Source organism: Sinocyclocheilus grahami, unplaced genomic scaffold (genome assembly GCF_001515645.1).
Source record: "Sinocyclocheilus grahami isolate Dianchi unplaced genomic scaffold, SAMN03320097.WGS_v1.1 scaffold130.1, whole genome shotgun sequence".
Classification (NCBI taxonomy): domain Eukaryota; kingdom Metazoa; phylum Chordata; class Actinopteri; order Cypriniformes; family Cyprinidae; genus Sinocyclocheilus; species Sinocyclocheilus grahami.
Genome location: NW_015505309.1, coordinates 743,291 through 755,903, shown reverse-complemented (window position 1 = coordinate 755,903; position 12,613 = coordinate 743,291). Strand labels below are relative to the sequence as shown.

General features: G+C 37.0%; 2 protein-coding genes across 9 annotated transcripts in view; one reads left to right on the top strand and one right to left on the bottom strand.

Annotated features, from left to right (window-relative positions):
* Positions 1 to 1,064: 1,064 nt before the first annotated feature.
* On the top strand, positions 1,065 to 9,045 carry atf7ip2 (activating transcription factor 7 interacting protein 2). Of its 6 annotated transcripts, none has more exons than XM_016279420.1 (12): positions 1,065 to 1,293; positions 1,928 to 2,019; positions 3,117 to 3,248; positions 3,435 to 3,515; positions 3,854 to 3,933; positions 5,432 to 5,484; positions 5,576 to 5,634; positions 7,380 to 7,419; positions 7,518 to 7,561; positions 7,659 to 7,722; positions 7,847 to 7,905; positions 7,993 to 9,045. In XM_016279420.1, exons 2-12 carry the CDS (start codon positions 1,930 to 1,932, stop codon positions 8,392 to 8,394), a joined length of 1,104 nt encoding a protein of 367 aa, XP_016134906.1. In that variant the 5' UTR covers positions 1,065 to 1,293; positions 1,928 to 1,929; the 3' UTR covers positions 8,395 to 9,045. The 6 variants fall into 6 exon arrangements, with proteins under 6 accessions (XP_016134906.1, XP_016134905.1, XP_016134904.1 ...); XM_016279419.1 differs by having other exon boundaries at positions 7,515 to 7,561; positions 7,993 to 9,044; XM_016279418.1 differs by having other exon boundaries at positions 7,377 to 7,419; positions 7,993 to 9,043.
* Positions 9,046 to 9,932: 887 nt separating this feature from the next.
* LOC107590579 (epithelial membrane protein 2-like) overlaps positions 9,933 to 12,613 on the bottom strand; it is an 18,162-nt gene continuing 15,481 nt past the window's right edge. For 2 of the 3 annotated variants that reach the window (XM_016279421.1, XM_016279422.1), the window contains exons 4-5: positions 12,366 to 12,506; positions 9,934 to 11,426 (exon numbers count right to left, since the gene is read on the bottom strand). In XM_016279421.1, the coding sequence (XP_016134907.1) occupies positions 11,257 to 11,426; positions 12,366 to 12,506 (311 nt within the window). In that variant the 3' untranslated portion in view covers positions 9,934 to 11,256. Of the gene's footprint in view, positions 11,427 to 12,365; positions 12,507 to 12,613 lie in introns of all 3 variants that reach the window. The other variant, XM_016279423.1, reaches the window with a different exon arrangement.

Below are 12,613 nucleotides of genomic sequence, written 5' to 3'. Positions count from 1 at the left end.
TAACGTCTGGGATCAAACGGACTCCATAGCAACTTTGACATAGTCTGGGCTGCGTTTCTCGATAACAATTGATCTTAGCGCTTAAGAGCCGCTTCTCCAGCACAGTAACGTAAGTTTGATATTCGCTTAGGCTGCTTTAGGAACCTTTACAGTACAAAACGAATAATTCATTCAGATTAATGTTTTCAGGGCTACAGTAAATGCCTAGTTGGCAAACTGAATATATTTCGCCAATATCTCACTTTAGACAATACTGTATGAAGGCAGTTTTGGGCAAACTCTCACCTGTAGTGTGTCAGTCTTGTATCTTGTAATGTACTACAACCTTTGGAACATGTAAAAAAAAACTTTTTGGTGAATTGCAGTCATTTTTTCATCAAAATATTTGTGTCCTGTACGGACAGTAAGGGAGATACTGGAAGTATCATCTAAGGCGAGATATTGGCCAAATATATTCCGTCAGTTTGCCCACTAGGCATTTACTATCCACCTTTTTCTTCAACGCGGAAGTAAGCCTATGGGTGAGACTTCCGGTTCATTAGTAAATAACGAGGAGAATAACAACGTGCAGTAAACGGTAAAACTGTTTGCACTACAAACCAGTGTGTTCATAATTAAGATAATACATTAAAATAATATGATAAGACACACCAACTGTCAATATCAAGCAGCAAAACGAACGGTTTTGTTCAGCTAAAAATAGCTGTACGGACTGGACGCAGATGAAACCGGAAGCCAGACCCATAGAATTTACAAATGGCCGCGCCCATTTTTATGACAAGAAAATGGTGGATAGCCCTGTACATTTTTGTTTGCATTTAAAGTACAATACTATTTTTTACAAAGACGTTTGAATTTAACTTATACAAATAACAACAAATAAAACTGTCATACAATCATCTTGGGTACATTTCTATTATTCGGCTCGATCATTTGTCGCTCCATCAGTGAAATCCTCGATTACTCCGAATCAATGTTCCCCACTATCTGCTCACTCCGAATCTCAGTTAATTACGAATGGATGGCGGTTCTTAGTTCAGTGAGTCAGTGAGCTGATGATTCGAGAACCGAATCGTTTAGACCAGTTTTGTGAACCGGTTCAACTAATTCACTGAAAAGATTCGACTCAAAAGAACCATTCATTCACAAAGCGGGCACTGCTACCCACTACCTTTCGTGGCGGGACTTACATTATTTAAAGAAACAGGAAATCCCCTGTAGGGACAATACACGCTAAGCTGATCAGTAGTCAGGACGCGTTCGGCACTCTGTTTAAGTTGGAAAGCAGTGCAGGTAGGTTGTTTTTGAAAATGTCTTTCGTTTTGTTGGGAGGACGCAAAGCAAACGGCGTCAGACATTAGAATTCGCGGGCTCCGTTTGGAATTGTTACGCGCGTTGTATGGCAAGCGGCAGAGTCAGTGGGTTATCAAAACGCGTTATGCATGCTTGTGTGGTGATAGAAAACGTACTGATTTGGTAAGCAATATGGATTGTACCTTGCTTAAACTTTTCATTGTTTAAATTGTTAGTGGCGCCTGGTTCATCATCGTCGAATGTAGTTTGCGTTTCAGAAGAAAGGCCATGTATCATTGCTTGTAACCAGAGAGCTTGTTGTTGCCGTAAACTGTTAAAGCACGTCACATCCGGGTTGTTTGATTCATTAAGTGTAGATGTGTTTATGTATAAAAAGCACAGGATTGTCTTCGATGACATGCTTTGAGACAGTTTTCTGTATTAGTAAAAATAAATACAGTGGCTACGATCGAATCTAGGTTTCTGTTTAATCTGAAGCGAAGTACAAATGTTTACATTGAGCGTGGTAAAAGAACTAATGATTTAATTCCATCGCAGATTTGGTTGCTTTTCATCATGGAATGTAATTGCTGATCATTCGAAATGAAATGAGCTTTGTATCTTTATTGCTCAGGTATGAAAAGGTCCAGATATGAAGACGACTCTGGAACATTACACTTGGTTCAAGACAGTGGGCAGAAGGCGAACAAGCTCCCTCGATCTGAGGCAAGTTGGTCATTTACGTCCCTTGTATGTTTTTCTCCAACAATGTTAATTAAATGTCAACGGATTTGATAAGTCTTTGTCTCCTTGTTTTTAAAATGGAAGGACTGTCTTTTTAATTTTACGCCAGGATTGGCTAAATTCAGAACTCATTGTCTTTCAGTTCATGAGCTGTTCATGTAAATGTGTATTTACTCTCTGAAATACGGAGTGTTTCTCCTCAAATGAATGGACATTCTTTTGATTTAAGTAAAGTTCTGTCAAAACAATCAGCAACCAAAAATATTTCAAATTCAATACAACATCACAAAATGTGCACCACCCTTTTTCAGGTAGCTAATATAAAATAAACAGACATGTAGGGTAAAAAGCATTCTGGAAAATGTCACGTCATGTGCAAATTCTTCTACCATAGTCCATATAATTAAAGCTAATTCATTTACAGTATGTCGTTTGATATAAGAGTGGTCAGATCTTTTACTGACTGTACTCTGTCCTAATTATTACATGGCAACTTTTGAAATTGCGTTATTGTACTATTTGTATTTTATTTTTTTAGTTGAAATTATTGTTCTGTCTTTCTGTAAGACAGTCGACACAAAAAATAAAATGCTGTCATCATTTACTCACCCACAAGCTGTTCCATACCTGTATGAGTTTAGATTTTCTTTGTAACATAAAATAAAAGAAAAAAAATCATATTTTGAAGAATGTTAGTAACCATGAAAGTCATTGGTCATACAATGGGAGTCATTGGGGACCATGAACTGTTACAGTGTAGAAAGTGATTCGCCTTGCAGCCAAGCAAACCTTGCAAAAATATTAAAGGGGTCATATGATGCTTTTTTTTAAAGATCGTTATTTGGTGTAACAGAATATGTTGACATGCTTTTGTAGTGTCTGGACCAATCAAACACACAATTTTTCATTTGATTTAACAAATCAGTTCTTCATTAGATTAACAAATTTACATGTTCTTAATCTGCAATGTGTTGAATTTAAATTCAATATTGAATAGTGCACAAATCAGCTGTACACTTGTGTGTTTATTTCCAGAACTGCGTATGATCTCACCCCATTCGTAACCCGTTTATTGATAGGTTGAAAAGATTATTTCAGATAAGGTTGTGACCGCAGTCGAGCAGTCTGACTACAAGATGAAGAATCTGATGGAGAGAATCGGTGAGGTGAATGGTGAACCCAGATACAATGCCAGAATCAAGAAACTGGAAGTAAGGGACCAGCTTTCCCAAGTTCATTTGTATTTTTAGTCCTCTCCCATGATTTTCATTTTGAAATATATGTGTATTAATTAATATACTAATCCATATTACTGGAGCGCCCTGCAGGGTCAGTATGTCATAACCACCATACATAATTTCTATGTTACATCCATTTTTTTGTTTGTTTGTTTGCAGGCTCATGTAAGGAAGATAAAACGAAGGGGAGATGCCATATTTGCATATATCAGAAAGTTCAGATCCTTAGGGATTTCTCAGGTATGAACTAGATCAGGGGTGTCCAAACTTGGTCCTGGAGGGCCGGTGTCCTGAAGAGTTTAGCTCCAACCCCAATCAAACACACCTGAACCAGCTAACCAAGCTCTTACTAGGCATACTAGAAACTTAAAGGCAGGTGTGTTGAGGCAAGTTGGAGCTAAACTCTGCAGGGCACCAGCCCTCCAGGACCGAGTTTGGGCAGCCCTGAACTAGATTATGAGATTTATTTGTAGAACCAAGGTTTGATAATAATAATACTAAGACATTTATGAAGCTGACTTTTATTATTGTAATTATGTATAACTTATCACTGTTGTGTTTTTTTATTTTTTCAACAGTCTCCTCCTTCTTTAAGTCCTCCTCCTGTGCAGCCACAGCGATACATTTCTCCTGCTGAACTAATAAACAATATATCCAGGTATTCTAGATGTATAACAAACTTCATTCATAATATATCAGTGGCACCAATTACGTAAAATATGGCCTTTGAAGGGACTTTCGGTGTTATTTTGGTGTGGATCTGTACACCATGCTGCAGACTGATGCCTTTCAACTTGAAAATGATGCAGAAGCATCTAGCCTGATGTTTGAATGACAATTACTAAAATATTCCATTTACTGTTTAATCAGAAGATATTCTAATAGAATGATCAAAGTGAAATCGTCTCAATGGTCCCAGTCTTGGCACCTTTCCAGTTCTTTTCTTTCCCTGAGGTGTTGTATGCCGAGTGGCATTTCTTCACTTTCATGTGTGGCTGTTGCAGTCTTATAAACTAGTGTGATTTGCATGGAGAGGCGTTCATTGCTGCTTAATATTTGTGTTCCAAGGCCAACAAAGCATACTCATTCAAACCACTGATTACAGCTATTTGTTATCCTAGCCATCTGTTTAATTGTTGAATTACCACAATCACGATTCACTGTAAGAACTCAAGTGTGATGGACAGAAACTGGAGGTGCTTGGCTTTTCTGTCCCCAAATTTATCTGAGATGTGAAAAATTCTTAATACAAGAGCATCGCCTTATAGTGATTTAAATGTAGTAATAATAATAATAATAAAAAAGAGATATTAAAGTTTTTAATAATAAAATCAGCCCAAACATTGCTCTGTTTGATTGATCTGCTAGAGATGCAGCAATATTAAAGGAGTCCTATTATGTTTTTGTTTTTTTTACATTTTCAACTTCCTTTAGTGTGTAATGTTGTTTGTGCATGAAAAAGATCTGCAAAGTCCACACCAATTCTCGATATCAGTAAGCACTGAACTCCAAAAGATTAAGAGGGAGCGATAAGAGGGAGGCCTGGTTGAATTGCGTTAGTAGCGTGTTATCACCATGTCCAAGAGACACTATCACAGATCTAATATACTGATACACATGCCGCTGTTTATGTTCACAGACATAACCGTCCGACTGTGTTTATGTGAACTTTGTGTGTTTTTGACATAACCTTGAGTGCATTTGACAGTTGATGTGAAGTTGACATTCTGCGGACACCTGAGATTTATATTACGTCTTGTAAAAAGGGGCATAATAGGACCCCTTAAAATTATCATTAAGCCAATATTAAAATTGAAACTTTATGGGGAAAAAACACTTAAAATTAAAATGAGTTTTTAAATGTTATACAAGTGACTTTAGGCATCATAACATTATAATCGACAGTATGAAAAATGGATGTAATATTTTTTGATTTGCTAAAGTAAATTCTTTTATCGGTGCTATTAAATTAGTGTTTTTAATTTTAAGTGAGCATTGGACAGTCAAGTTGTAAAAATTGGGGATTTGTGAATGGACAATTAAATATCCAGAAATGTATATTATTTCATTATTATTAAAATTATTTCATTTAAATGTCTTGTTGGAGTGCAGAATTCTGATTTCAGGACTTTTTCTTTCTTTTTTTTTTTTTACAGAAATTCAGTCAGTGGAGGGTGTTTCAGTAACAACGTTTCAGTATCCTCCGCAGGTCTTGTTGCTATTATCATTGTTTATTCTGACCTCAAAAATGTCAAACATTTATATTGTGACATTTAAAGTGATTGTTTTTGCACTAATAGACAATGATTGTGAGATGACCACATTGAGAAGACCAAAAAAAGGGTTCTGGCAGAGTTTGGTAACCGTTTCTTTCAATGTCTTATTATTAATAATTACTTGGCGTTTGTTTATTCTTGGAGGATTTGTATTTTTATAGAATTGTAATACAGGTGCATCTCAAATTAGAACGTCATGGAAACGTTTTTTTTATTTCAGTAATTCAACTCAAATTGTGAAACTCATGTATTAAATTAAATGCACACAGACTGAAGTAGTTTAAGTCTTTGGTTCTTTTAATTGTGATGATTTTGGCTCACATTTAACAAAAACCCACCAATTCACTATCTCAACCAATTAGAATACTTCATAAGACCAATAAAAAAAAATTGTGAATTGTTGGCCTTCTGGAAAGTATGTTCATTTACTGTACATGTACTCAATACTTGGTAGGGGCTCCTTTTACTTTAATTACTGCCTCAATTCGGCGTGGCATGGAGGTGATCAGTTTGTGGCACTGCTGAGGTGGTATGGAAGCCCAGGTTTCTTTGACAGTGGCCTTCAGCTCATCTGCATTTTTTGGTCTCTTGTTTCTCATTTTCCTCTTGACAATACCCCATAGATTCTCTATGGGGTTCAGGTCTGGTGAGTTTGCTGGCCAGTCAAGCACACCAACACCAGGGTCATTTAACCAACTTTGGTGCTTTTGGCAGTGTGGGCAGGTGCCAAATCCTGCTGGAAAATGAAATCAGCATCTTCAAAAAGCTGGTCAGCAGAAGGAAGCATGAAGTGCTCCAAAATGTCTTGGTAAACAGGTGCAGTGACGTTGGTTTTCAAAAAACACAATGGACCAACACCAGCAGATGACATTGCACCCCAAATCATCACAGACTGTGGAAACTTAACACTGGACTTCAAGCAACTTGGGCTATGAGCTTCTCCACCCTTCCTCCAGACTCTAGGACCTTGGTTTCCAAATGAAATACAAAACTTGCTCTCATCTGAAAAGAGGACTTTGGACCACTGGGCAACAGTCCAGTTCTTCTTCTCCTTAGCCCAGGTAAGACGCCTCTGACGTTGTCTGTGGTTCAGGAGTGGCTTAACAAGAGGAATACGACAACTGTAGCCAAATTCCTTGACACATCTGTGTGTGGTGGCTCTTGATGCCTTGACCCCAGCCTCAGTCCATTCCTTGTGAAGTTCACTCAAATTCTTGAATCGATTTTGCTTGACAATCCTCATAAGGCTGCGGTTCTCTCGGTTGGTTGTGCATCTTTTTCTTCCACACTTTTTCCTTCCACTCAACTTTCTGTTAACATGCTTGGATACAGCACTCTGAGAATAGCCAGCTTCTTTGGCAATGAATGTTTGTGGCTTACCCTCCTTGTGAAGGGTGTCAATGATTTTCTTCTGGACAACTGTCAGATCAGCAGTCTTCCCCATGATTGTGTAGCCTAGTGAACCAAACTGAGAGACCATTTTGAAGGCTCAGGAAACCTTTGCAGGTGTTTTGAGTTAATTAGCTGATTGGCATGTCACCATATTCTAATTTGTTGAGAGAGTGAACTGGTGGGTTTTTGTTAAATGTGAGCCAAAATCATCACAATTAAAAGAACCAAAGACTTAAACTACTTCAGTCTGTGTGCATTGAATTTATTTAATACACGAGTTTCACAATTTGAGCTGAATTACGGAAATAAATGAACTTTTCCACGACATTCTAATTTATTGAGATACACCTGTATGTGGCTCATGTGATTCATGATGACATGTTTAGACTGCTGGGGACTATAGATTACCATTGTTCATCTTTTTTCATTTCAGCAGTCTAAGAATCAAGTTGTTGACCTTACAGAAGAAGACAGAGGTATTTGATCTTGAATAAAAATCAAATGATGTTATAAATAATGCTCTGTTGTATTGACTGTTTAGTGGGCATGGTGTGTTTTTGTTCTGGTTCAGCAGCCAGACTGAATGAAGAGAGCCTGGTTACCCAACCATCGGGTCAGGTACACCATCATTCTCTCACTCAGGGTTTCTCTCATTCTAGCAGTGCATTTTCAGACTGTTTCATAGTAGTTCGAATTCCATATTTGTGCCTTGCAGAAATTGGAACTTTCGAAACCAGAACAATTAAAACCCTCAAGCACACCACCAATAGCCATTAAAGGTATGATGGCATTGAATTTGTCATGTTTGTTTTTGTTAGTTTCTTTTTTTTTCTAAAATTATGGTTAATGCAAGACAAACAATTCTTTAAGCCTTGTTTTACTGTCATTTTCTTTAATGAACAGAGGAAAATCAAAGTGTTATGGAGGAGGACCGTGTCAGTTCTTCAGTACAGTTGGAAGAGGTATGCTAATGTTTTCTATGTGCTACTACATCAGTAAGTTTATATCATAACATCCATAACATTTCAGTTTCTACCTTTCCTTCAAAGGAGGACTGGCACTCCAAACTCCATCCATTCCCAGACACTCCATTTCCCAAAGAGCTTCCAGTTATTGCTGCCTCTTATAACTTGCCCCAGAAGCCAATGGTGAAACTAGCTCGGATTGGAAGCGCACAAGAATTAGGCATCGCGTGGACCGTTGATCGGAAAGATCCACATGTAGCAGAGATGGAATGCTACTACATTTACGTTTCCCATGAACAAAAAAACGGCACTTTTTCAGGATGGAAGTGCCTTGGAGAGATCAAAGCCATGCCTCTTCCTATGGCCTGCAAGGTGTCAGACTGCAAAGGAGATAAACGACTGTGCTTTATCGTTGTGGGGAAGGATATATTTGGCCGTTATGGGCCGTACAGTGACATACGCACTGTTGCACCAGGACAAATGTGATTCTGGCAACATTTCTCCAGTGTGTAGAAACTTTTGTTCATATAAGGTTTGAAGGGGTATGAATGTTACTCTTTATACTGCAATTTGGAGTATTTAATTTAAGATTTTTTGAGTTGGGTACAAATAAAGTTAAAGCTGCTGTTTTTCCTTTTCTTTTTTTCTCCTCTGATGAAAATATTATTTTTTTTAAGTATCAGAGAGCCCTGAAAGTCATTCTTCTTATATGAATCTCACTAACACAATAGTATTAAGAAAGAAGCTGCTGTATTGTATTGTTTTTATTAGTTATAAAGTTACAAACCGATTTCATTTGCCTCTGGTCTTCATAATATGAGGTTTTCGGTGGTATGAGTCAGCAAAGCAACCACTAGCCATAATAGACGGCAGTGAAATCTGATTGTTAACGTCTAATGTAAGTGGCAGGAAACCATTTCTGAGACAACATTTGTTTCCTGTAATGACTACATTTGAGGATCCTACTTCATGCCGCTGCCGAAATTAATATAACACTATACCAGTCGTTCTCAAAAATGCTGACTTCTGATTTACAAATGTTAAAGTTATGAATTCTGTTTAGTTCCATTTTCTGCCATAAATAGAGTGACCAGATTTCTCAAAGTTCAATACGGGACGGGGGGTGGGAGTTTGGTGCGGGGGACATATGAGCACGATATTTGAGATGTTATTCTAAATTACATATATAAGAAGCAAATTACAAACCATAAGACAAATACAATAGATACAAATTAAATAAAATCCACACGTTTTTCTAATATAGTATGCTTAACATACTTTATTTGACATATTTTGTTTGATTAACATTAATGAGACAGATATTTAATTAGTCTGCGGTCCCTTTAAGACCGAATGAATGTAATATGACTGACGTATTCGGTTTTCACTCACCTTTTTACGTTCACTTGAGCCATAACCGACTGTATTTACGAGATTCTCCACACGATGGACATTTTGACAGCTGTGTGTGTGTGTGTGTGTGTATGTGACGTGAAGGCGCGAGGAGAACTGATCGCAGAACTAGGATCGCGCGGGCGCACGGCTGAGAGAGCACTTCTTTTCACTTAGTAAGTGGTAATTTTGTTCTACAACAAGCTTAGTTACCCTTGATTAGCTTGTTCTCGCGTGACAGAACACTAAAAATAGAGCTGAAATATGGGACTGTCCCGGGAAAAACGGGAGGTCTGGTCACCCTAGCCATAAAAGGTGATGATATTTATTATAATGCTATCAATCGATTAAAAAATTAACTAATTCAACATTTTTTTCTTAAATTAATCGTGAATAATCCCACCTAACATTAAAGGGGTGAAATTTCCTTTAATCTTGACATTTAACAGGTCAGTACTAAACATCCTGTAAGTTTCAAAACTCAAAACTTCCTCCTTCGTTTAAAAGCAGTTTTTATTGAAACCAAGCTCAGAAAATGACTGGTTTTGGAATGTGACATTTGCATTAAACTAAGGGGATAAAGGACTTTTTTTCAGGCACTTCTGCATGTTTATTTTTTATATAATAAAAGAAAAACAATAAAGAGTCAAACAATTGCTTTTATGACAAAATGTTATGTACATATTATGCAATAAATAGTTTGGCTATAGCATTTTGCTTTTTTATTTTTTTCACGACTGAAATGTCTTGGGTCATATTTACTGCCATTTCTTGAGACCTAGCGTATACATCGCAACAGAAAGAGTCTCCATCTGTTTGTTAATGTAAAATACATTTATTTGATAAAAAAAAAAGAACAATATTGAGCCCTTGGTGGGGATCAGTCTCCAGAAACAGACCTGACCTGAACAACTCAGCAGACATTTAAAAACAAAGCCATTATGGTTTCATTCCAATTACAAAAGCCTTCACTAATATTCATTAAAACCTTCTGAAAATCAAGCATTAAACAAACATGTTCAGGCCTGTTGATATAATACTTCAGTACAACATATATTAACAGAAACAATGCAGTTAGTCTTAATAAATACAGCTTAACTTCACATTCGCCTAAATAATATTAGCTAATTGCTTTTTTTATTCCATAGCAGATTTGAGGACGAAATGATTACATATTAGACATGAAAACTGAAACCATTGGTGTGCTTCACCAACACCACCATCTTAAAGTCATTCGCATGAATATAAAATAAATCCCAAGCGCCCTAATCAAACACAATGCCTAAAGAACTACAGATCTGTACTTATGTTAATAGTGATTTCAAATTAAATGCTGCAAACAAATAAAAAAAAACATGCAATGTAATTAGTCAACACTAAAAGACTATTTTACCGGAAAAAAAAACTATACACGAGAACACATCATGCCACTAATATTGATCATTTGTTCAGCTTCAAGTATGATTTAGTGCTCAGCGAACTGGCAGCACAATATTTTCAGATTTTGTGTTTAATGACTTCTTCCCCAGGCACATATAATGACCAGGAAACATCACACTAGCATGTTATTTGCTACACACTAAGTGTTACATATAAGGCCAATTTCACTTCATGCATTGTGTATGAATACATGTCGAGCCCATAGTGGTTCATGTTATAAATATGTCGTATTATATCTCCCACTCCTGTCTTTTTTTCCACGCCCTATTTTACCTCTCTATATCACAGCACTTTTTTACTGGGCAGGTAGAACTAAGTTATGCACAACAAGGTTAAAAAAGTGACATACTATGCATAAAATCTAATTAAGTTTCCAGTATGCAGTGATTAATAAGATGATCTACTTCGTTCTAACTTTGGCAAGTATTTAATCTACATATAAAAACAAGTATTACAAATAAAGTCTCTTGGCTAAGGCTGTAGCTGGTGGCAGCTAGTGAGGTGGTGTGTTGTGCTTCATTTGCGTTTTCTTAGCACTAGATACATCAAGCCGCTCAGCAGCGTCATGGGGAATGCGACCCAGGCCACAACGAAGGCGTACCCGTACTCTCCATTCGTAAAATTCTTGTCTTTGAAGTTTAAGTGCTCTGCTGTGTAGATGGATGCACCGGTCATCACACAGAAAGCTGTGGAAGGGAGAAAAAAGGGGGCAATTTTAAGGTTGGTTGGTTGCATTTATTCTTCACAGGCAATTACATGACACATAAAAAATTAAACATTCAACAAGCAATATAATAAATACAAACATTTTATAAAATTCAACTTTTTGTATACAAAAAATATTCTTTAAAGGAATAGTTCACCCAAAAATACAAATCTGAGGCCATCCAAGATGTAGATGAGTTTGTTTCCTCATTGGAACAGATTTGGAGAAATTTACCGTTTTAACACTGCTTGCTCACCAATGGATCCTCTGGAGTGAATGGGTGCCGTCAGAATGAGAGTCCAAACAGCGGATAAAAACATCACAATAATCCACAAGTAATCCACATGACTCCTGTGCATCAGTTAACATCATGTGAAGTGAAAAGCTGCGTGTTTGTGAGAAACAAAATCATTTAACCTTAATCCATTTTAACGCTTCCTCAAGTGAAAAAGTCCATTCCCAACATTCACTTAACAAGACATTAATTGATGGACTGGAGTCGTGTGGATTATTTATGGATTATTGTTGGATAATTGTGATGTTTTTATCAGCTGTTTGGACTCTCATTCTGACGGCACTCATTCACTGCAGATGATCCATTGGTGAGCAAGTGATGCAATGCTAACTTTCTCCAAATTGGTTCTGAGCTTGTACTTGTCATAAAAATGGTAAACGTTTTCCTGTGTCCATCTTAAAAAAGAAGTCCTTCAAAGCTGGAACAATGTACAGACTAGAAAGATGTCATGAACATGACAGTACAAATACTGTGTAGGTGATTCAAGACCCCTCTTGACCTGAGATTTTGTGTAATGAATGGCTGATTGTACATTTCCTTTGCATAGTGCATAGACAGTAACTAAGAAATCGCAATTGTACTGCTAACAATGATTTGAAATATATGCTGTGGGCATGAACTCACCAGACAAGAGCTGGATGATGGCTGTGAAGACAAATCTCTCGCCCTGCTTCAGACGGAAGAGCTGAAGGATGAAGACAAAGAAACCCACACAGCACAAGATAGTAGCCAGTATCATGGTGGCCTGGACAGTCTGAAGATAGGCTAATAAAGAGGAAGAGAACATGACACAAGGTTTATTTGTGAAAATGTTGTGCAGAAATGGCTGGATATTATATATATATATATATATATATATATATATATATATA